Source organism: Erithacus rubecula, assembly GCF_903797595.1.
Source record: "Erithacus rubecula genome assembly, chromosome: 2".
Taxonomy (NCBI): Eukaryota; Metazoa; Chordata; class Aves; order Passeriformes; family Muscicapidae; genus Erithacus; species Erithacus rubecula.
The window spans coordinates 20,897,612-20,921,950 of NC_136685.1; the positions used below are offsets into that span (position 1 = coordinate 20,897,612).

Sequence of the window (24,339 nt, forward strand, 5' to 3'; positions counted from 1 at the left end):
ATTAGTAGGCAAGAAAATAACAAGGATTTTAAAAAGTACTATGCCTAGCAGATAATTTTGAAGATGTTGATTACTCCTAGAAAACCTATATTAATGATCTCAAAAATACAATTCAGCAAAACTTCTAAGTCTGTAATTATTGTCTACTGATAAGAACCTCAGCACTATGGATCCACCCTCTCCTGGTGCTACGGAAATACATCTAATTTCTTTCAACAGCACTGTGGCTTGGATTCCCTTCTCTGAATCTACTTTTCCCAGTAAGTATCCATCTTCCAAGGTATTGCACAGGATGGGAATTTAATCTCTGAGATAACTCATAAATAAATAAATAAATAAATACCTAGCAAAAATATTTTCAGAATAAATAATGGATCACAGTTTATGTAACTAAACTATTACATGAAGAATATTCTAATGAAACAATTTCAACATGATTTTTTAAATAATTCACAACTTCTGTTCACTTATTTCTGTTAGACTGTAATTTTAAACTTTTTATGAAGTTTTAAGAATAAAGTAAGAAAATCACACCCAAAATACTGTTAATCAAGAGAAGACTAACATTGTAAGGACAAAATAACTGAGCTCTGCAGAGATCATCACTCCAGCATGAGCACCATATGCTCAGTTTTTAAACAATAAATCCAGTCTGTATTAGTCCTAAATAGACTAACATCTCAGTACCTATGCATGTAGGAGGATCAGGTTGCCAAAAGAATCTGTTATTCAGTTGCACACACGTAATTTTAGCCTGCCCTTGCAGCTGATAGCCCGGGTCACACTGGAAGGTGGTGGTGTCTCCAGGTTCCCTGCTGTCTCCATATCTAGTGCCATTCTGGGGTGTCCCAGGATCATTACAAGTTGATGCAATGGAAGCTGCAAGGCAATGATGAAATAAAAGATGTAATTATAGATATTTAACCCGTATAATTAAATGAACAATAAGTTCACATTAGCATTCCAACCAGAGATTGTATTATTTACTCTTCATGTAACGCAGGAAGGCATTTTGTTTCTTTAATTTTATAAAAATCTGCCCACAGATTCATCATGATTATGTCAACTTCCTGCCAGTATCTTTAGTATAAAATATGGACTAATTTTGTCCAGTTAACACATCAAAAGAACTAGTAACTCCCTTTCTTACTTTAATATTTTTGTTTTCAAAGCAGATTTGATACCTTTTGCACAACAGGGTAAGTATCATGTAGTAAATAATATTGTTTTATCATCCTACTACCCTGCAGCATGCAAATGCTCTTCACTCATCTGGCTAAATGAAGCAGCAGTTTATGCAGCCCTGAAATTTTAATTTCAGAGGCAAGAAACAAATTTCTTAGAGATCATTTAAACAGAATCTTAGCAAAATATCTCAGTCATGATCAGTCTTTGGCAGCTGGGTATGGGTTTTGCTTTCTAAAAGAGTAAATTATTTTAAAAGCAATCTTAAAGTAAGCAGAGCAATCAGTATGTATGACTTAAAGCAAATAATCACCCAGAAAGTGGATACACAAATGTACATCTACTATGGATTTCTGGAAGATGCCAGGTCTCTTCTGGTTTCAGGTTCTCTTCTACTGGCTTCAGGTATTCAGACATCATGAGCTGCAATAAACTTTGCAGTCTTACAAATAAAAGGAGGGCCATCTCTGGAGACTAATGTCCCTATTGAATTGAACTCTCTTTCCTACCAGTCCTTACCCAAACTTCTTTTTCAAAGAACTGACTACAAATGTTACAAATATAAACAAAAACCAGTATAAGAAGTCATAAATCCAGTCATATCACAGTTGTCATTAATGGTACTGGTGTCTATCACCAGTATGCAACCTTCCTGACCATAATAATTCATTTTCTGAATTAAGAGGTGCATCTACACCTTCTGTTCACACCAAAAGAGTACACCACTATAAAAAACAACAAGAGCAGCTAAACATTTCCAAACTTGAAACAACTGACAGGTTATACAACTGGAAAATGGTTTTGTTTTTCCCTTTGTTGCAAATTTTCAGAAGAGAGAAAAGTTGGGGGGGTGGGGGAAAGAGTAAAATAAGAAACAACAATTTCAGATTTTTAAATTGGTTTTATGCATGTCCTAGCAAATGGGATGGACACATAAATCGCAGAAATTGCAAAATATCTTTATGGGAGAATTTGTGGATTATTATAATTAACATACTTAAAACCACATAAATTTTGACATTTTATTATTCATAATTTTTTGTCCTTGTTTCTATTTCAAAACAGCAGATCTCATACTTTGGATCATTCCTGTATGTAAATGAAGTAGAAGATATGATTGGTTTTTAACCATGGTGGACTTTTTTTCCACCAGGAATTAAAGTAATAGCTGTCACTACTAATGAGTTCTGTGTAAGGATTCCCCAGGCACCACTCTGACAACTGAAGTGACACCCCGTAGTAGTGCAGTTTACAAAAGTGTGTTTGGCCACAAGGGAATGAAAGCATGGTTGTGACCTCAGAGAAGTTCTTCCTGATTTGACAGACAACAATAGCTCTGAACAATGGATTTCTCTGGTGCTTATCAGTTAAAGACTTGCAATTCTTTCAAATAAATGAGCACGAACCTCTCTCTGTCATTAATTTCTGTCTTTTTTAAATATCATAGATTAATTTTTCATTTTAAAGATAATGCTATAAAATATCTCTGTAAACAACACTTTTCCCATTTTAACTGTGTCAAGTATCCATCAATTAGAAAGGATGGATGCCTTCTAATATTAATTCCACTGTTAATCTCAATTTCTCATATAAAAACTTCTAAACTTAAAAAATTATCATAGATACTTATTAAACACCAAAATTTTCTTTCCACTTTTGGTCTTGCAGTCTCAGAAGTTATTTTATGTGTTTGAAAATAACAACGTTTTTATTGTGCAAATACACTTGATCCTAATTAAATAGCATACCAAACATTTAAGCACTGACATGTCATCTAGTAAAGTGAACATTTAGACAGACTGTCAACTTTTCAACTTGCCTCCTTTCCAAGTTGTTTTACTTCTCAAGAATCCCAAGAGATTCTGTAACTGCTCAAAAATTACAAGTCTAATATTTTCTCATTTGGCATTTAGCAAATATCTGAAGGGTATAGAGGTCATATGCATTTATAAGTAATCCAGAAATTAAAAATCACCTTATTCTGTCACTGTTCTTTTTTTATAACACTTAACAAGTAAAACATACACACTGTAAAGCAAGGAAATCAATGACTACTTTGTAGGCTCAAGGATGCAAAATTAAACTGAATTACATAGTTAGACTTTTAAAAAATGCCTGAGAAAAATTAGATTCCTAAAATGGTATAGCCAGGAGACGAGATGTGAATGCCACTAAGCTGGAAAATAAGTAATTGCTGCTTCTCAGCACTTGCATATGTGCTCTTAGCCTTAAGCTTAGATGATAGTCAGTGGGTTATAGAGATTCTCTGCACAGATTTCCCATCTCTTACTGTCTCATCTGCTCAGAGCAGAACAAGCTTCTGTGTGCATTAAAGATGGAACTCAGAGGTACGTTCCAGAAGAACAGGCAGCTGGGAAAACCACAGATTGCCAAGGAATTTTAAGATCTCTGTAAGCAGACAGCCACTGTGTTAAGCCTCACTGATTCTAATTTAAGAATCTGTGACAATCCCATTTTAGATTTTATTTCGTACTTGGTCCTTAAATTATATTTCAAAGTTGATTAAAAATTGAATTGAAAATCAATGAAGACTGCATTTGAGAATACAACATTGTGTACTTGCATGTCTGTAGACCTGCAAGCAAAATGTTAGATTTTTAGCTAATTTGTCTTTTACTCTTTTTTTATTTTTTTATATAATTTTTAAATTTGTATTCTCTCGTACTTCAAGGAAATAGAAACATCTCCTTCATCTGTATAATTTTCACTATGTGTGGTAACAATCATGTAAGCCATTTGCTGCAGTATTGTGCCACAGACTTTTATTTTATTTCTAGTCCACATGGTTATAAAAACAATATAGACTTTTCCAGTGTTTAAATTGCACAAATTCCCTTGTTTAGTGCATTATGTTTGCAAAATAATAAGCTTGTAAAGGAATTTTGCATATCAAAGCTGACGTAACATGGATTTGCAGTGATTTCAGACTAACATTGTGAAACGTCATAAAATAATGTTTGTTCTACAAAAAGTAACTCACATAATATGTACAGACTAAGTACTGTGCAAATTAGCATCAACAACATATTTAAATGTTATGTATAGTCCAAGAATGTAAAGAAAAAAGAAACCCAAATGCCAATGCAGCCTCTTTAATAAAGTCTGAAGTACAAAAGCTCGTAAGTTTAGAGATAACCACCAAAGTAACCTACAAGATTAATTTGTGCTTGGTTCCACAGGAACCAAATGAAGAATTGCTCCCAACTATGGGGCTGAGGATGCCTTTCCCAGGCCATGGATTAGATGTGGATAGAAGCGCAATGACAGTTTCATGACGGTGTTTTTATCACCATGTTATTATGAGCATGAAATGCAACATTTATCAGACAGCAAAAGACACTGAACTGTGAAATTATTAGGTTACAGAGTTGAAAAGTGTTGAATTCTTGTGCCTTATGTCTTTTCATTTTTGTTTTGACAAGGGATGTCTTAATATATTTCATTTTTATTGAACTCAAAATTTATTTAGTTAGTAAGGCAAATATGTAATTATGCATTATTCATTACAAACTTCTTAAAAAATATGTTTTTGTGCTAGTCCCTTCCCCCAAAAATTTAATTGTGAATCAATCTGAAACAACTGCATGATGAATTCTAGCAATGAAGATTCTGTCTGGAAATACTTATACTACTTAAATGTGGCAACTTTGGCCATTAGTCAAGTGCTTAAAAGATACTTCAACAGCAAAGGAACAATTTTCAAGACAACACTACTCAGTTAAAGACAGGTGACACAATTATTGTAAAAGTTGCTGCAGATGAACAAATGATCACACGTAATTGCAAAGCTAGATAAAAGCAGAAATCATTGCTTAAACAGATTTGTCATACTAAGCCCAGCGCCATTAGGAACAACCAAACAGCTGATAGTTATGCTTTTGCCAGAGGAAGCAAGTTGTCAACAGATATGTCAACATCTGATGGAATAATTTCCAAATAATTGTCGTAATTAAAACTGGTGTCAGTTGCTTACTTGTATTATCATGATTGGTGACTTGTGTTGCTAAGTTAAAGACTTAGTCAGGCATCTTTAGTCATCATTGCTTATTTCTGCATATACTTCATGAGCAAAATTTAAAAATATTGAGAAAGCATGTAAACAACAGAAAAAATCAAAAGTGGACTAGACCAATTATACAAATACCTTGGTTTTATACAAATATAATTATATTAATATAATTATACAAATACCTAGCTTTTAATAATATGAGCGTTCAAAGTTCTAAAAAAATATAAACATTACAATAAATTGAGAAAAATTGCTTGGCTACTTTATTGACATCTTGACAATTGTTTGACACTAGAAAAAAAAAAATCACATCTTTGCTTATGTGAAATCAGAGATCAGCACATTTTTAAATGAAGTGTATGCTCACACAATACAATAAGAGAAATTTACAATACACAAGACCAGAGATAGGCATAGAAAATTATCCTAGGTAGGTCTGATTCTAAAAAAGCCAGATATCTCCAAATTTATGTTTTTATTTTTATTTATTCATTAATTAAGGAAAGTGTTAATAAAATATGCTTTTAATGTATTATTTGCCTTGAGGGCCAAAATCTGTAAAACCACCTAAAGAACTATAAATTCATCACTTAGTTGAAGAGAATGATACAGTTGTCTGAAGTTACAACAGCTGAGAATTTAGCTGATGAATAAAAGGGTAGACTGTAAGGGTAGAACTAATTTTAGGTATTTTTAAACTAAAGTTATCAGAGCCTGTAAGAACGACAATATAACTAGAAACTGCCAGTGCTGTTTCTATCATCTGTCACTTCTATTGTATTTGGTAAATATCAAGTAAAAAAATCATACCGTTAGAAATAAAAACTTTCAATAAAATAAACTCCAGGTCAAAAAGCAATAGAACCATTAGCATGGGATCCAACTGCTTTCAGAAGTCTAGAGCTGATGGAGATTAAGCATCCAGGGTAAGATTGTTCTGCTTCAACATAGGTGACTAGTCTCATTTCAAATGCCTTATCATATCCAAGGTATTAGCACAGGACTGGGACATAGGAGAGAGGACTTATGCTTGTGTGACCTTCTGCAGTAGCAGATGGAGACTAATCAGGATACTTTATGGCATCTCAAAGGAAACTAGACACCTGTGAAAAGACATATAGGATTCCTTTCATCTGCCTTAAATACTCAAAACTTTGAAAATTACTATTAGTGTATCTAGACCTCTAGCTGATAAAAAGAAAAAGGCAACTTCAGATGGAAATTTATCCTCTTTACCTTAGATATGCAGGACAGAATTAAGCTAGGTTAGATAGCACCTTTTAATGGTTAACTTATGAAAGAAGTTTTTGCTGCCAGTAACTTTCTTTGCAATAAAGAAGCCAAATACCAAATCTGCCTATACCTTATTGCCAGAAACCATTGGTGGACATTCCTGACTTGTAATACATAGCTTAAATGTATTTAATCCCCAGAGTAAAGGTCAGTTTTGTACACTGGACTTCATTTTTTTGTCCTTTTATGCACAACTAAATGGCAATTAGGTTTTAATGAAAAGCACTAGAGATTACAATTAACATAATCATTCTTGTCAGTTCATGTCCTCATGTTCTACATGCTGAGCTGAGTGGTCAAGACAGGGCACTTTAATGTTCAAACATTTTGCAAGATTCAGCCAATTATATTTTTTTTCATTAAAATACCTCTAATTACATTTGCAATCAACAGTAAGTAATTTATAGGTGATATTTTCTGATCTACCTTACATTACCCCTTCACAGCACCTCTTTTTTAGTCAGATGCAATTATGACATTCTAGAGTGCAAAGTACAGAGACTAATTAGCACATTCACAGCACAGTAAAACAAATTCTCCAGATGAAAATTAGCACTTTTATGTTTTGTCTTTAAGTTGCTCATTTGACCTGATATTCTGAAATGCATATCCTTTATCTGATCACATAAAGGGCTGTTCACAGATGCAGACACTCATTCCAATTGCATAATCCAATACAGAAGGTGTATTACTAAAGGTTTTCCAATTCTGTGTGATTCTGAACTTGAAATTTACTTCTTCAATTACAATTAAGAGTTAAATGAAATACTCTTTAACTGATGCAACACTTGAAAATCCCTCACATGATGCAAAGACAAAAAGCTTCACTGATTACCTCCACAGGACTTGTAACAAAATGTCTATACCTTCTGAAATTGCAAAAAAAAAAAAAAAAAAAATTTCAGCAATTCAGAAATCTTTTATATAGATATACAAGCTACTAAAGTACTGAAATGTCAATATTCTGCGCAGCTTTGCTACAAACTGTCCAACAGTTTGAACACATGATGAATACTGAAGCATGCAAAGATTCCTACTTAGCCATATAGATTAATTACTTCAAATCTTTACAAGTCAAGGCCACAGTGTTCTGCTCACTGCCTCATGAAGACTAAATAAACTAGACTAATTTTTAGATAAAATAACTAAACATTTACTTCAACATATTCCTTAAATCTTATTTTTTATCCTTACAATTAAAAAAATTAGTAACACACTCCACTTGTCAAGCAGACCGAATGAAACTCTTTTTCCTATACTAGAGCTCTCAACTCATCATGACTAATTCAAATTAATTCCAGTAAAACATACTCTGCAACTCTCAGCATGATCACTCATTGCATCCATCAGATATTATAATACGAGGATAAGATAGTCAGTTATTCTCTCTTAAAGCATTAAATAGTCTTCTACTTGCTCTTAGTGCCACTGAAGATTAAGGAATGTGTTGGTAAACTGAACTGCTTAGACATTTCTGTCTTTCAAAATCTGTGCATAAAGTTTTTTTCATATAATACAACTGTAAAAATGTTTGCTAATCCTGACAAAAAACAAAAAAAAAAAAGAGCAAACACAAAACTACTTTTATTTTCACAAATGTAAAACTTATCTTGCCTAAAAAAAACCGAAAAGTGGCATATTAAATAGCACACTGGTGAGAAACTTTTAGTCTTCAATTTTATATGCTTTTAACTAGGTTTTTTTTAGACTGATGAAAGAGTGTTGTTTTGGGGAGGCAGATACAGCATTCAGAAAAATACAGGAAAATGAAGTAAACAGGTAAATGTAAAATGCATTAGAGACTTTAGAGACATTAGAGACTAGAAAAAACCCAAGTTTACATCTTCATGCAAATAAAAATTACTGAAATCTGATTAGAACTCCTTATTTCTGAATGACTCACACACTTTCATTCACAATTTTCTTATGTCTGGATGACAAATACATACACTATATCTTGACATAAAGGGATGCAATGATTGATTCAAAGATAGAGTCTCCTGCATCCTACCCCCAGTCTTTAGGTCAAAATAACACAGAAAAACTCCACATACCCAGTTTTAAAATATTGATCACTTGTAAATATTGATCATAACTTCTCTATAAACCCAGGAGCTTTCACTTTATACCTAAAGATCATTTTGATAAGTTTAATTGTAAATTTTTAAGTGTATTTCAATGTAGTAAGGTGTCTTGTATTCTTTAGCTTAATCATACAAGAATGTTTAGGTCATAAAAACCATGCATTATCCAGCCAATGTTTTGATAAAAAAAAAATCTAGCCAACATAATCCATAAACATGAAATAATACATTGTTAGGTAACAGTGGAGGGAATATTTAAAACTGTTGGTGCAGAAAAAAAGTTCTGTATGTACAGACCCATTTTGACTTGTTAAGTAATGCTAATTAGATAATGCTAATTTTGTGGTTGCTGGTGAAAACAAGGAATATAAATCCCAAAACATTCAAAGTAAATCCAAAAATTCTCCCTAGTTGTAGTCATTTGCATAAACACATAACACAAATAAAATAATATAATCTCTTTTCTTCTAAAGACTGAGGAATTGCAAAAGAGCTGAGAGAGTCAGTAAGTATAGGAATAATGTATATAAATAGGGTATGAAATTATTATATTTGAGAAGAAAAATATTTACGTACTTGAAAACTGAATGGAGAAGCCTGATTTGCTGATGAAGAAATCACTGTCAAATTGTAATGTTAATGAGTTGAAAGTGCTGTGAATATCCTCTGGAAGAGCTGAGCCACTCCACTCCTTGAGAAGTATGCTGCTCTCAACAGGCCCATCCCATACCTTCAAGATGTCATGAGCAACCTCAGTATCAAAAACAATAAAATGCAGACTGCAAAGAAAAAGTAGAAGTACTGTGCATTACTCGTTAAACACAATTGCATGAAACTCCAAGCAATCATTCCCAAGCTATGGTTTTAAGATGTTGTTTAGGACTGAAGAAGATCTGGTGGTCCAGCAGAGTTATTCATTTTTCCTGTTGAACAAGCTGATCTTGTAAGAGTCATGAAGTTTATAAATGTCTGAATGACAGAAAATGTTATTACAGGTCTATAAATATTATTTACAAGTCTATAAATTATCTTATTTTTATGATAAATATTTTAAGGTACGCAAACTATGATTTCATCAAAAAAGAGAAAAATATAATAGATTGGCTTTTTTCAAAAATTCATAAAATATAAAATTCTATTATAATACAATAATCTGTATTTATCTTCAGGTGAAGAATTATATTTATGAAGGTGTTCAGGAATGTTATCTTATAAGGCAAAATATGTGAATTGTCTCCAAGTCCTGAATAGGTAAATATAAAAATGTCTCTTTTTTTTTTCTTTTTTTTCTCTTTTTTTTTTTTCTTTTTTTTTTTTTTTTTTTTTTTTTTTTTTTTTTTCTTTTTTGGGGGGGTTTTTCTGTCTCAAATAGTTGTGTATTGACATTTCTTTATCCGATTAGTCCTTAACTGGAAATAATTAATTATAAAATTGTTATTTAAAAAAAATGATGCATTGCAATAATCCATGATAGTGTAAATTCAATATTTGGCTTAAGGAAACATAATGAATAAAAAAATAAAAACCCAAAAACCTGGGGGAAAAGCTCCCACTGAATAACTTGTCATTTAATTAGATTGTATTGCCTGTGAGTCCCTGTTTTCCAGAGCAACACATGCTGAAAGCCTGCTCCTAAAGAGGTGGCTGGCCATCACCTACAGAGAGGAATTAGAGAATAAATCTTTTGTTTTCCTCTTCTTCTATGAATGGACCTCTGCTTTTGTTTTATTTTTTTTGTTTTGTTTTTTTTGTTTGTTTGTTTTCTTTGTGGTTTTTTTGTTGCTTTTTTTGGTTGGTTTTTTGGTGTTTTGGTTTTTGGGTTTTTTTTTGGTTTTTTTTTTTTTTGTTTTTTTTTTTTTTGGTTTTTTTTTGAGTTTATTTTGAGTCACAAGAGGTTTTTTGAAAGTTTTTTTTTCTCCCTGCCCCATCCTGCTAAGGAGGGACAATATCAACCCAGTACAGACTTTTTCAGGGCCCAATGTGGGTCTTGAGATAGCATCAGTTTTGTATGAAGGTACAATAGCTATGGTAGTAATTAGGTGTCAAGTTACTGTGCAGGTCACAGAGCTAGTTGGTTTCACTGATTAACTCTTCATTTTCCTTAATTTGGGAACATGTTAACTCAAATAATGGATCTGTGCTTTGCCCTGGCATATTTGACTGATTTGTTGTCCTGGCAGAGCTATCTTGGGAAGAGGATGAGGGAATGCAATATTCTTTTCCTACCAGGGATCCATTGTTTTATTATGCAGATTCCTAAAGTTCTTATTCACTCTTATGTAAGCTGTTTAATACTGCTAATTAACACTGGAATATATTCTGGGGTTTGTGGAATCTGGTGTTGTCCTGTGCAAAAGACAACTTTTGGGCGAGGTGACACTCATATGCACCTTGAATACTGCTCATCTTGTCCCATATCTAGAGACTTTACTCCTGAACAGATAAGAAACCCAGGAAAACTGATACAACACTTTATAGAAGGATACCTTGACTATACCAGTAAAACCCAGCAGCTTCTACAGAAAAATATAAGAATAATAAAAAACAATTTATAAAACACTGAAGTCAACCATAAATATTGACATTAAGTGTGTACCTTATTGTCTTTCCTGGATCTGCTTCAATAATCCAAGTGCAATGAAGATTGTTGTCATATGGTGCTGGGTAACCAGGGGATAAAATGCGCCCCGATGTAGCAGCATGAATTCGACCACCACACTCAGCTGCACAAAAAGGATCAAATTACTAAAAAACCCACAGTAATTGTCACATCCATTTCCCATCCATTCCACATCTCTGTGTTTTCTAAAAAGTTAACAGAATAACCTAATATTTCTGAAGTAGTGCACATACATACAAACCAAGATATGCACATAAGTTATAAATGAACACAGTTATTTCATTCCTATCTTGTTATAAATAAATAAACCATACTTCAGTGATTATGTTACTTAACTGACCAGACTGGTTCAATATGTACTGAGACTACAAAAGCACAATTTTAGCATTAGCAAGACAGCAAAAATAGTTCAGAAATTTCCCATTTAACATGATTAGCTTTTCTAACAATGAATGCTTGAATCCAGCTTTTCAGCATTTAATTTTATAATTAAAATATCTGTCTGTTTTACTGTAATGTCAAAATTGTTTTAGTGTAATGTTTTCAAGTTACTTCTATATAACTTCAGGTTTAATTACACCAAAAAGCAGTAGGTATTGCCTAGCAATTTCCTTTGGTATTTAAAAATTTAAATGCCAAATGTTTGCAAAGCAGGAGAGTAAATAAGAAAGCTATGATTTGATAATATGTGGCATCTGTTTTAAAACATTTTTACTATCAATGCTGTTTTTGTGGAGAGACCAATAGCAATACTAAGCATCCATAATTAAATTATTCCTATCTTATTTGTTTAGAGCATTATGCTGTTGTCTGGCCAGTGTAAAGACACACCCTGATGAAAGGGAACTGTGTAACAGTCATGCAGCACTAACCTAAAAAGGATCCATGATCCTTCAGTTAAGTGATGTACTTGAATTTCTACTACATTTATAGTGTTGCTTTACAAGTAGAGTTGTTGAAAAAACACCCCTACCATGGGGATTTATTGAAGCACAGATGTACACCAAGTATAGTAAGACACAGATGATGGAAAAAACATGGCAGTTGAACCAAATAATTTGTCAGCAATACTCCTAACAACTATTAATCCTTGTACATGTCAGCAAGTCACTTCTCACAAACCAAGTTGTTACCATAAGGTAAAATTAACATAGAGGAAATAAGGTAACTGATTTACTTATTTATCCTGCTGGTTTGATCACTCAAAACACTACATGTGGCATTGCATTCTACAGCTGGTCTAAAAGCTGCAATCTGAAACCCAGCCAGCTGTAAGCAGACAAGCACCTGGGTGAGAATCCCAAACCATCTATTGGACTCTGAGTGCAGATGCATCATTGTAAAAGGAAATGAGTGCCTGAGATTATAACAAACACGTGTGTGTGCTGGGAAACTCTATCTCCCTATTTAAGGTGTGTTCACAAAGAATAAAGGGCTTACTCCTTGCTACAAGATCCAGGAATTCTGTGTCCATGGAAGCAGGAAGCAACTCCAGTACAAAATTTCTTCAAAAGTAACCCTCTTCTAGGATTTCAATTAATTCCCATTATACAAGAAGGTTTGGATTGCAATAATCACTGTGGTAAATAGCTACAGATAAGAAATTACTGTATTTACCAAAGAACTAAATTTAACTTGGTGAACTCAAAATTTAAAATCAAACTAATAGACATACTTGATTTAAAATTCTGAGAAGGCTCATTTAAGAAAACAATACACCATAAAATTTAGGATGATGCATTATCTATTTCATATATATATTTTTAAATCCATTTTAAGAGTAGATCAAAGGAAAGATTTCAGAAGGTATTATAAAAATATTTCAAAAACTTTGTGTTCCAATATGCAGAAATGAGTACACTGTAAAATCAGCACCTCAAAAAACATGGTATATAAACAACTATAATATAACTTACAGAAGTGACAAACATTTCACGAAACTTCTAGAGAAGGATTTAAAATAATTCATTGGCTTTCTTCAATATGGTTTAGAACATAGAGAAAATAAGAATGAATGCTAAGACCAGTACAACAGTTCATCACTAAAAATTAGCAAATGTAGAATGTGTGGAATATGTCTGTGTATAGGCTTGAATTTTTTGTGAATAGGACTGAAATGATAGTGAATACAATGAAAAATATAAATGTCAGTGAAGAGAACAGCAAATATTAAATATGATCTAGTCTAGGAGCAAAAATAATACATCTCCACAAAGTTTTAAGAAAATATTTCTGAGAAAGAAAGTGATATTTGAGACTTCATGACAACTTCAGAAAAAGGAAGAAAAATAAGTCCTTCAAATCAAACTGGAAAAAGAGAAAACTGTGATAAGATAAAACTGATGGAAGAAGAGATTTTATAAATCTAAAGAGAAAGGGAAGCAGTGCTGAAATAATCTGCCAATATATATAACTGAGTATTCAGGGCTCTTCATGGCAAGCTTTCCTGTGCACAGAACAGTAAATACCCCCATAATTTAATGAAGATAACAGACTGTAAGAGACTGTTTAGAAAGAAACACTTTTAGAAGGTTTTAAGTGAGCACAGTAAGCATTTGATTTCTTGGGGAACTAATTAGAGGTCCAGAAGAGATTTAAACTAGAAACAAGAAGAGGTAGCTTGTACAGAACTGATGCAATCCCAAAATTTTATTTTAAGGAGAGGAACAAGGACAGTAATTAAAATATATGTAGAGAGATAAAAGCACATAGAAAGATACCTTCGGGTTGAACAAACAGAAAATAAGACCAGAATCTCTCTCAGGAAAGAAAAAGAAAACTGATTATTCTATTGATTGAGGAGCATAATTTCACTAAGAGATTAAATAAAATTCTCAAGAAATTTTGGCACAATTTATTTCAAAAGATTGTAAAAAAAAATACACAAACTAAATCTAGTAATGCAAGGTACAAAATCAAAGACAAAAAAAAGAAGGAAAAAGATAGAGTGGAAATATTAAGTAAAATATGGAATCTTCATTGGTATGAAGAAAAATGAAAGTACAGGTGGAAATACATGACTAGAAGAAGCATTACATGGTAGAAATACAGTAATTAAATAAAGTCAGTGTGAAAAAACATACATATTGGTCAACAGTGTTTTGAAGAAGGATCATGAAACATGTTCTACTGGAGCAGAGATGGCAATTTTCTTTAGATTTACTTGATCCTGTGTTCCCTAGCATCTTCCAGGTCAGATTGGAATACACAGGATTTTTTTTGAATTATTACTGTTCTAACTGTTACATATTTGATATTTTAACATCCCACATATAGATTAGAAGAAAAATAATCATACAAACAAAAGGAAGTAGGTAGATGCTTGGATTTATTCATTTAATAGACTTGAAACCAACAAGTATTTTAGAGGTTATTCTAAGTCTTGCTTGGTAGTGAACACAGGCACAAAAAATATTGCAGAAAAAGATCTTAGAGAAATTACTTCATTTAAAATACATGGGGAAATAGGCAAAGGTGGGACTAATTATGGGTCTTCTCTACAAAAGGGCAAACTTAGAATAAAAGGAAGCTAACCAATTAAACTGAAGAGCATGAGGACTTGAATGCATAAAGAGCCTGGAAAAGTCTTTACATCAAAACCGGATAGTTGTTTTGACCTCATATATATGAAGGAAACTTACAGATAAAATTCTAGAATCAAGTGGGGAAAATTACCTCTAAGACAGCAGAAAAGCTGTTCAAGGATGTTTTTCTGGCACTTATCTTCAACTTAATCTGAATATTTGAAAGGAAGGGAGCTTGCTCATTTGTAGACTGCAGGTTTGTGTTCATCAGGAAAAATAGATGAGAAAAAAAAAAAACACCCACAACCTTATTTGTTTTATAATGGGGCTTTCTTAGTTTATGAAGTGTTTAGACAATACCACTGCCTGTAATAGTATATCAGACTCAGTCACCCAAGGCTTCATCAGAAGGAAAGCAGTAGTCTTCCATCAAAGGCTGCTATACAGAAAAAAAATAGTGTTTTCCAGTAGTTTTGTAACCATTAATAGCAAACCACTTATTTCAGAGAAGTTATACTTCCACATTTGATCTTTACTTGAAATTTAAAACATTTTTACACCATTATAATCTCATTAAGTATTGAAAGAGAATACTTGGGTTTTCTCTTGAAACACCAGACCAATCATACCAGAACATTATCACAATCTGCATTACCTATGCAAGTAGGCAAAGGTTTGTCCCAAACTCTTCGATCTCCACTTAAGCAGGTCATAGTACTACTACCATGCATTGTATAGCCAGGATTACAGCTGTATAAAATCACAGTGTCTATAAAATGTCCTTCATCTCGGATCTTGTAGCCATAATTTGGTATGCCAGGATCTTCACATTTTACTAGGTCAAAACCTGCAAAGAGAAATGGGTAAAGAAGAAAAGAAATACATGGAAATTTTAATACCACATAAAATATAATGGCAATGAATCTGATTCTGCTGCAAATTATATTCTCATAATTCAATGACATTAGATGTATTCACAGTGACCAAAGATAAATGGTATATAATTTGGGTAAATCAGAAACTGATAGACAAGGAACTAATTATTAACTTGATATTTGATTTTGATATTTCCTTATTGAAGAACACATCTTATATGTATTATTGCAAAATAGATTGGTGAAAGATTAATTAATTTATACCACTTCTATGTTTCATCCTTTTTTATTCCGTGGGGAGGAAATATTGATCCTGATTTTGGTATGAAGAAGCAGCTTCACCTCCTCACCTAATCTCCATAATGACATCTAGAGACCACAGTGGTAACTCAGGAAGCATGTGCAAAGGCTACTTCATCCATCCTAGTCTCAAGATAGCATGGCTTCAGTTTCATCTCTGCTGAAAGGAAGAAGTACTCCCACATTCATTTGCAATTTGCATTCTCCTTTCTTACCTATTAACATGCTGAATGGGATAAATACCTCCCTCTGTGATCCATGGAATGAGTAGATGTGCCCTAAGCACCTACAACTCTTCTCAAATTTTATGCATTGTCTTCTTACAACACTGCTAAAACGCAAACATGCACTCTATATCTCTTTTTTTGCCGTCAGTTCCTCTTCTTGGAACAATATAAAGAGTGATTCCAAATTCATGTTTCTTGATTCCAAATTCTTCTTCATTGTGGATTCTTCTTTATTGCTGCCATGTCCCCAAACCTGATAAATAATTCTGACTCTACAGATATTTTCCATTTCCCTGACCTTATTTTACTGAACAGCTTATTTAAGTGATTCTGAATCAGGCTGTTGGTCTTCAGTTTTCTGTTTTCAGTGTATTCTCTATGTGAGGTTGCTCAGGGAAGATGTGGATATCCCCTCCTTGGAAGTGTTCAATGCCATGCTGGATGTGGCTTTGAAAAACCTGTTACATAGAAGGTGTCCTTGCCCTTGTGTAAGGCCCCAAGAAATTCAATCTATAAGACTTTTAAAAGGACTTACAGTTGTTCATGTATGCCGAGTTAGATGCATGGAACAAATACTAACAAGATGCCTAAGAGGTCAAAATAACGAAAAAAAAGCTTTTACTGGCACCTTTAGAAAATTATAGAACTTTGACAAAATGTTTCAAGCAGCATTCAATCAACGTGAAACAAACATTTTTCAAAGCATTACCTTGGCCCATTCAACTTAGCAAACTCCATGCCTGATCGATTTTTAGTTTCTCAAAACTTTACTCAAAATCCTGAGATGATGCAATTAGGGGAGAAAGACAGGGAAGTCATGGAAAAGAACATACATAGCCACCACTCCTGGTTCCAGTGGTGTTCAGCTGATAGAAGTTGCAAGAGGAGGGCCAAATGTGCTTGCCTTGTGTCTTGCTTTAAGCACCCTTCAGCTTTTCCTGGGCCCTTCCCCAGGTGGAGCTTGCAGCCCTTTGGTCACACAGGAGCTGGGCTGAGGGCTCCAGAGGCAGCTGTGGAGCATTGCCTGCAGTGTGCCAGGGACTGGCAGCACTGCAGGGCTGGGATACAGCCTGGGGAAGGGTGGGGTGTAAGGGGCAGTTCATCACCCCACCTGAGCAAGCCCCGAGCTGTCCCTGCCACACCCACAACCACACCCACCACATCCCTGAGTGTTTCCAGCCAGCAATCCTTTCCTTTCTAGTTGGAACTAGATGATCATTAAGTTCCCATCAAACCCAAACCATTCTGTGATTGTGTGAAGTCCTTCACTAAGAAGTAATTAACATATGTACAGACAGCCTTTAATTATTTTAAAATTAAAAATTTTTTACAAACACACAGGCTAGAGTTGGTATCATATTTTTCTTTTCACCTTTCTCCTGGCAGTGATATCAACCACAGCTGAAAAAAACTGCAAGGAGTCTATGAAGCTTTTCTTCCTGTAGAGACACTAAAGTTATCCATCAGCTGACACAGCTGAAAACACAAAATACTTTTTCTTTCTTTATTCATTAATTAGGCATGAAAGTCAGGATTTACCTGTTACAACTCAGGATTCTGAAAATTAGAAGCTAAGTTTGAACTAGTCTGGCCAATTCAATTGTCAGTAGAAAATATAAATTTCTGTAAACCAATCTACCTTTTATATCAACAGGTGTTCACATCAGTCAGCTCAATCAGCTCCTGCAGACATTTATTTTCTACCTTTATTTTTAATTGAGCCCATGCTCTTTCTTTATATAGTAGGCCAGAACTGAATGCTGTTCTGTTGCAGAGATACTGCATCTCTCTCTGTGCTAATATCTACAGAAACATCAGGCCTCAGGAAGAACAAGAATAGTCTGGCCCCAGCCATGCACTCTTAAATTCAGTAATCCTTTAAATGAGCATGGCTGCTTATAAGTCCCTTCCTGGGAATTCAGATATCTGTCTACCATATTATGCCTGAGATTGTTTGGGAAGGTCCTAGACAGAAGTCAGCAAGATAGAGGCATATTAGCATTTTCTCTAACATTTTATCAGTCTAAAGAATCACTTCCCCATACTCAGGCCCTGACAATGCTTAGTTTACTAGCAGAGCTGTAGTCTTTATGTCAGATGGAGTTATCTACAATCACACACAATAGAAAAGTATTATAGAAATTAATCACTATTTCCTTGCTAAAAGCTTCCATGTGAATATTTGCGCATTCTTATAATTTCTTTTTGGGAAAAGAAAAAAAAAAGAAAAAAATTAAGAAAAGGGTAGCAATTTTTTAACTTGCTCTTAACAATGATTATATAAACAATCACAACTAAAGTGTTCTCTCTTTTTAGAGTTAGAAGTATTTTATGAAGTATGATTAATCTCATCATAAGAAAGAAAAAGTAGATTGGATGGGCTGGGCAATTGTAAAAAGGTCTATTTCTCTTCACACACTCTAAAGAACTAAGACAATTTGGTCATTCAGATGAGCTGAACTTCACAAAGCATAGCTATATTTCATTATTTTAATCTCCTTATTAAATGTACAGAGACATTTATGTAAAACCCTGAAAATGGAATTTGTTTGATAGATGGCATTATATTTTAATGCTGATTTGACAGCATGAGCCAGTGTAACACTATTTCTTTACCACTGCTCTTAGATGCTTTCTCATTCTTTATTAGGTGCAGCATTTGGTTATTGAATGCAGTGGCATGTGATTGATAGATGAAACTCCCCTGATTAAAGAGTTTACTTGTGTCTCATGAAAAAAACTTTCCATAACAGTGATATATAGTTAGAGAGATTAATTTTCCAATACTTTGTACCACATAAAGAAGACAAGGTTGTCATGGAGAAGTAGTATCTTTTATAACCGACAGAAAAAAATTGGGTGAAATGAATTTTTGGCTAAACCAGCCTTCCTAGTCTGCTATACAGCCATCCTCACTAAAGAAGGTATCAAGACTAGGATAAGACTATTGTTCTGACCTGCTATAATTTCATGCATTTCAGTTAGCACTCAGTTTTGCACAAGGTGAAAACATACATGATAGATGTGAGGAATTAAAGAGATCACGTCACAAGCTTTAAGAAATTTGAGAAAAGCCTACCATAGCCTGCCTGAATACTCACCATAGCCTGTCTGCACTTTGTTTAGTCTGGCTTGAAACAGGACTGAGGAACACAAAAGATATTTCTTGGTTTTATTGTGTGTTATTATTAGTTCATATCATCATTGTAAGTTATATCTTTAAGTATCCACAAAGTATTTCACCTTCTTTGCTTTGTAGATTCCTACATGTTCTCCTGATTTTGCAGCAAGCCAGCATCAGAGACATTCTGCCAAGATTCCTACTGCTGAGAAAGATTATTGTATTGGCAAATTGCTGCCAATTATCTTATTCTTGAGTTTCATTACAGGATTTTCAGAACAATGAATGCATAAAAGCATGTTAAATTAAAACCAAACCAGCCAGAATACATCTTGATGAGACTATAACCTCTTGGCACTATTCAATGTGATTTACTCTGTCACATTTTATGTAAATAATCAGGAATTTAGAAATACCAGTTGTTGGGATAAAAATCATTGACATATCTGTAAATATATGTAGACTATTAATTACAACTTTTTTTAACTCAGTTTAATTATAATGGGCACTGTGGTACTAACTACATTAGTAAGCAGTATAGTATAAATCTGGGCAACAAAGCAATGAAGCTGAGGAATTGATGTCTATACTATATCCACTTGTGTTTTCTTTGGGCTAGCTTCTCTGTCCATTAGTGGGTGGAATATGAAATGTGCATCCATGCACAGCTCTCAGTTCAGCTTCAAATTTGTACCCTCCAAAGCTTGTCATCAATACAAAGAAGAGAGTGTTCATTTTCTGTCTCCAAAGGAAATTTTCAGGGATTCTGTATTGCAGACTGTTCTTATAAAAGAAGTTGACAACATCCTCTGGTATCTACAAATGCTCCCTTCACTTATTTTGAAAGGAAGAGTAAAGTTGACTTACTATATATATACACATGTACATTTACACTGCACCTAAACCTCCAGTGGCTATATGAAAAATAAGTAATCTAAACCAAGTAATTTCCTACTAGAAGTCCAAAGGTATTTTGAAACAATCACTCTCCTAAAGCTGGACACATGAAAAAGTAAGCACCTAAAAGGTGCATTAGCAACCTTTAGGTACTTGATCCCTAATTTGAAACTCTCATCTTGAGTTCAACACTTAAGAATTCTATGAATGGAGAAAAGCAACAAAGTGATTCTGAATTGGAAGCTATGGTACTCATCCAAATTTTACTTCCTACACAAAGGTATGTTGATGCATGTTATGCTCTGACTGATTTAGTAGTGCACATAATCACACTATTATTAGTGATCAGAGTATAAGGCAAGAATTTTTTTTTTTCCTTTCTTAGTAAGCCTTGTTAATTCTTTTGCAAAAAATATACTATGTCAATTAAAAATAAAGCTATGGAGATGGCAGATAACAGTTTTTAAAAAGAGGAAATACTTGAACTGACCAAAAAAAAAAAAAAAAAAGTAATATTATAGCTCTTAATACTGTGATCCCACAGTGCAAATTTGTTCAACTGCTTTTGACATTTTAGCTTTATTTACAGCTATGTTGAATTCATTATTGTTTGTCAATGCCATGTTGACTTTATGCCAAATCATATATACAACTGCCATAAAAGCACAAAATGTGTATTTTCTGTATGCACTCATTAATTCTACAGGAATTCAATCACGTGTTTGTACCAGATTCAGGTCAGATTTGCACTGCTGGCCGTCCTGATGCTGCATCAATTCACTTTTAAGACCATGGAACCTTGGCTTCAGATATGACCCCAGAACACTGTAACCACCAAATAAGTATTTCGTCTTGTAAATTCCAAAGCATGAACCTGTGCTGTACCTTTTGTGAACTCTGCTGCTTTGTAGTAAAAACTCTAAATAGAAAACCTCCAGACAAAACTGCAAAGACATTTTAAAAGAAATTCCAGTTGGGTTAAATTGAAAACTTTAGATGCCTAATCTAAAGATGACTCAGTCCTTAAAACATAAAAACTATAAAAACATAAAAACTATAGCATGTGGGTGTAGATCAACAGTATTAATAATCTTGCCTTGGATTAATAAGTTTATACTCGTATAATTTCCTGATAATATTACTATTTTTTAAAGAGGAGGAAATACTATATTACAACAAAAATACCATTAATTGCTAAAAAATTTCACCACACAAGACATGAAGTGTTTTGAATGAAAAACCTGTTTTCTAGCTTATGTATTAAACACCAAAGGGACACCAAAAACTCTTTATTAATCTTTAATGATCGTATTACTTACTATAATGTCAGTATAGACTGGATGGGCTCTGCACATACCCACTGTGAACAGGCACTGTCACTTCTGCTTGCCATGGAAGACAGAACACACAAACAATGTATAACCTATCTTCAGCTTCTGAAAGTGATCGATAAAAGATTTCAGGATGATTTCCAAAGTAGAAGGATAAGTGCATGGAAAAATCCTATTTCAGTACACAAAAGGAAATACTTACATGGTTTATTATAAAATAAAGGTATTGTGGAAACATTGGAAACACCAGTAACTCTTCTAGAGTTCCCTAAATCTGAAGTAATTTAAGCTCATAAACATAGTCTATATGTTTAACATAGAATCTTTTTGAATTACTAAAGAGTAATTAAAAGTATGAAGTGGTACTTGAGTTAATGTTCAGAATATATATAATGGATTTCTAAATGCATGTAAATGTCAACAAATGCTCATTCTGCAGTTATTGCATTCTAAACATCCAAAACATAATCTATTTAATTAAATCTTTGCTATTCAAAATAAGCAAAGAGTTCTTGGCATTTTCATTCTGTCTTTAAACCATTTATGTGCAGCTCTTTCCTGAAACCTACAGCTGTAGGAAAGAAAAAAGACGTGCTGGAAAAATGGTCAATTACAAAATCTCTACCTAATTAGAATGATAGAAAAATCTATAGAAAGAAGTGTGTTTGGATAATGTGACTATAGTGAAGTATCAGAAACTACTGATTTGTATCCTTTGGAAACTGAGAAATGCACTTTTAATTTCTTAACAGCTTTGTAATCAACTGGCAATTAATTTTGACTATATGGATGAGACAGTCATTCAATGGATAATACTTTCTAATAGGAATTTCAGCAATTCTTCTTAACATGAGCAACATGTAAAAAAAATATGTAAACCTGAAAAATACATAAAATAGAGATGCTAGGACATGTTGTTAACAACTGTTTTTTTGAACATAAAATGAAAATAATTCTTTTATGTAAATTTTCATGTTATAAATATGTTACAAAAAGTTCTAAGGGCTTTCCCCACCTATTTCAAACCACGTTCATTGTGTCCAGGTATCCTATTCAAATTTTTTTCTCCCTTTCTCTGCTACAAACTAAAAAACGCAAATTTAAGAAGCGAGTTAAATATGGGTAGACAGGTAGCAGAAGACTGTTTTTAATTTATTTTTTTTTTAAATACAATACATAAATAACTATACCTGGGTTATAAAAGGGATGGGTATGCAAATACATGTGCCTGCAGCAAGATGACTGCTCTGCCTATATAGAAAGCATACAAATAAGCTTTGCAATCAACCAGCAAATGAATAATTAAGCACAACTTGTATTCCATATAAGAAGCAGGGATTAAAGGTCACATTCCATGTGAGTTTAAGAACTCTAACATCAAGCATCTATGGAAAGCTATCTTCAGCATCTCCATGTCTGCACCCTCTTTTACAATCACTGAGGACATGACTGGCACAGCCACTACTTAAAAATATTCTGTAGGTGGCTTGTTAGAAGAGACTGGTCTTATCCTTTTTCTGGGAGAGGGGAAAGAAAAGCAGAAGTACTGTGGAAACACTTCTTTCCCCCCCTGTGTTATATAGTGCAAGATACTTTGATTAACACATACCAAATACTTAAGTGCTTGCAAATTCATTAATTTCCTCCCAGTCTTTTCTAAAAAACCCTCATCCTTAGAGGAATACAGTCACCATGAATGTAAAGGATGGATTAAAAATGGAAAAAAACATTGTACAAGCTTATAAAACGCAGTATGGCACAGTCAGGACTGAAAGTTAAAAGAACCCCTTCATCTCCATTTGTGTTGATTCCTTCATACACTGACAGGGGATCCACATGCACACACCTGCTATTCTTGCTAGTGGTTGTGCCCAGAACTTCGGAGAATTAATTTCTCAATACACTCTGGTGAAAAACTGAATAATAAGAAACACATAAATCTCGTCTACCTTTCATCATCCTGTTTCAAGCAACTCTTCCCATCTAGAGACTTTATGGAAGCAGAAAGAATAGAAATAAATAAGTTTATAGCATTCATCTTTAACTTCCTTTGCTCAGAATAATCTTCTCTTTATATGCATCCCTTATTCTGCCTATATATCAAGTATACATAATTTTGGCAGGGTGATTTTAATATGCATAAACTTTTGGAGGAATAATCTTAATTTTATTCTGAAATAACTTTCTTAATGTTTTAAATAATTAGATACAATAGAAACATAGTTTATCTGGCTTAAAAAACATTTCCTATTTATTGCTAATGTTCAGTTATAAAATATAACTATATTTTATATAACTATATAACTATATAAATATAAGTGATCAAATATAACTTTGAGATCACCTAAATCTAAATCTAAATTTTTTGAAATTTAAACAGTACCTTAATATAACAAAGGGAATGGAGAAAAACTCAGATTCTTCATCTAAACTGTTAAAATCTTTACAAAGGAATTCTAGACTTTTCTTGAAAATTCATGTTTTTAGAAAGGAAAAATTCAGAAGAAATTTATGATCAAACTTTGATCTCAGGGACTCCCACAAGTTATTTGAAATATCCAGTATTATGTACTATATTATATATTATTATATACTATACTTTATAGTTTATATCTATTATATGTTATGTACAATTGTACTTTTGCATGAGTATTAGAAATATGGAAAATAATAATATATATGTTTTTATAGCATAAATTTTATATTTCGACTGTTATAGTTAATACTTTCATAGATTAAACAGCAAATCAACAATGACGTGCCTAACAGACCTTACATGTGATTGCAGCAAGAAGGAGCTTGCAAGAAGGATTATTCCACCATCCTAGGTTTCTAGGTGCTAATCATCTACC

General features: G+C 33.3%; 1 protein-coding gene across 1 annotated transcript in view; it reads right to left on the minus strand.

Annotated features, from left to right (window-relative positions):
* The window catches only part of CSMD1 (CUB and Sushi multiple domains 1), a 1,041,152-nt gene that overhangs the window by 168,227 nt on the left and 848,586 nt on the right, over positions 1-24,339 (minus strand). The window contains 4 exon segments of the mRNA XM_079329059.1: positions 688-879; positions 9,169-9,371; positions 11,189-11,315; positions 15,392-15,583. Of these exon segments, the coding sequence (XP_079185185.1) occupies positions 688-879; positions 9,169-9,371; positions 11,189-11,315; positions 15,392-15,583 (714 nt within the window).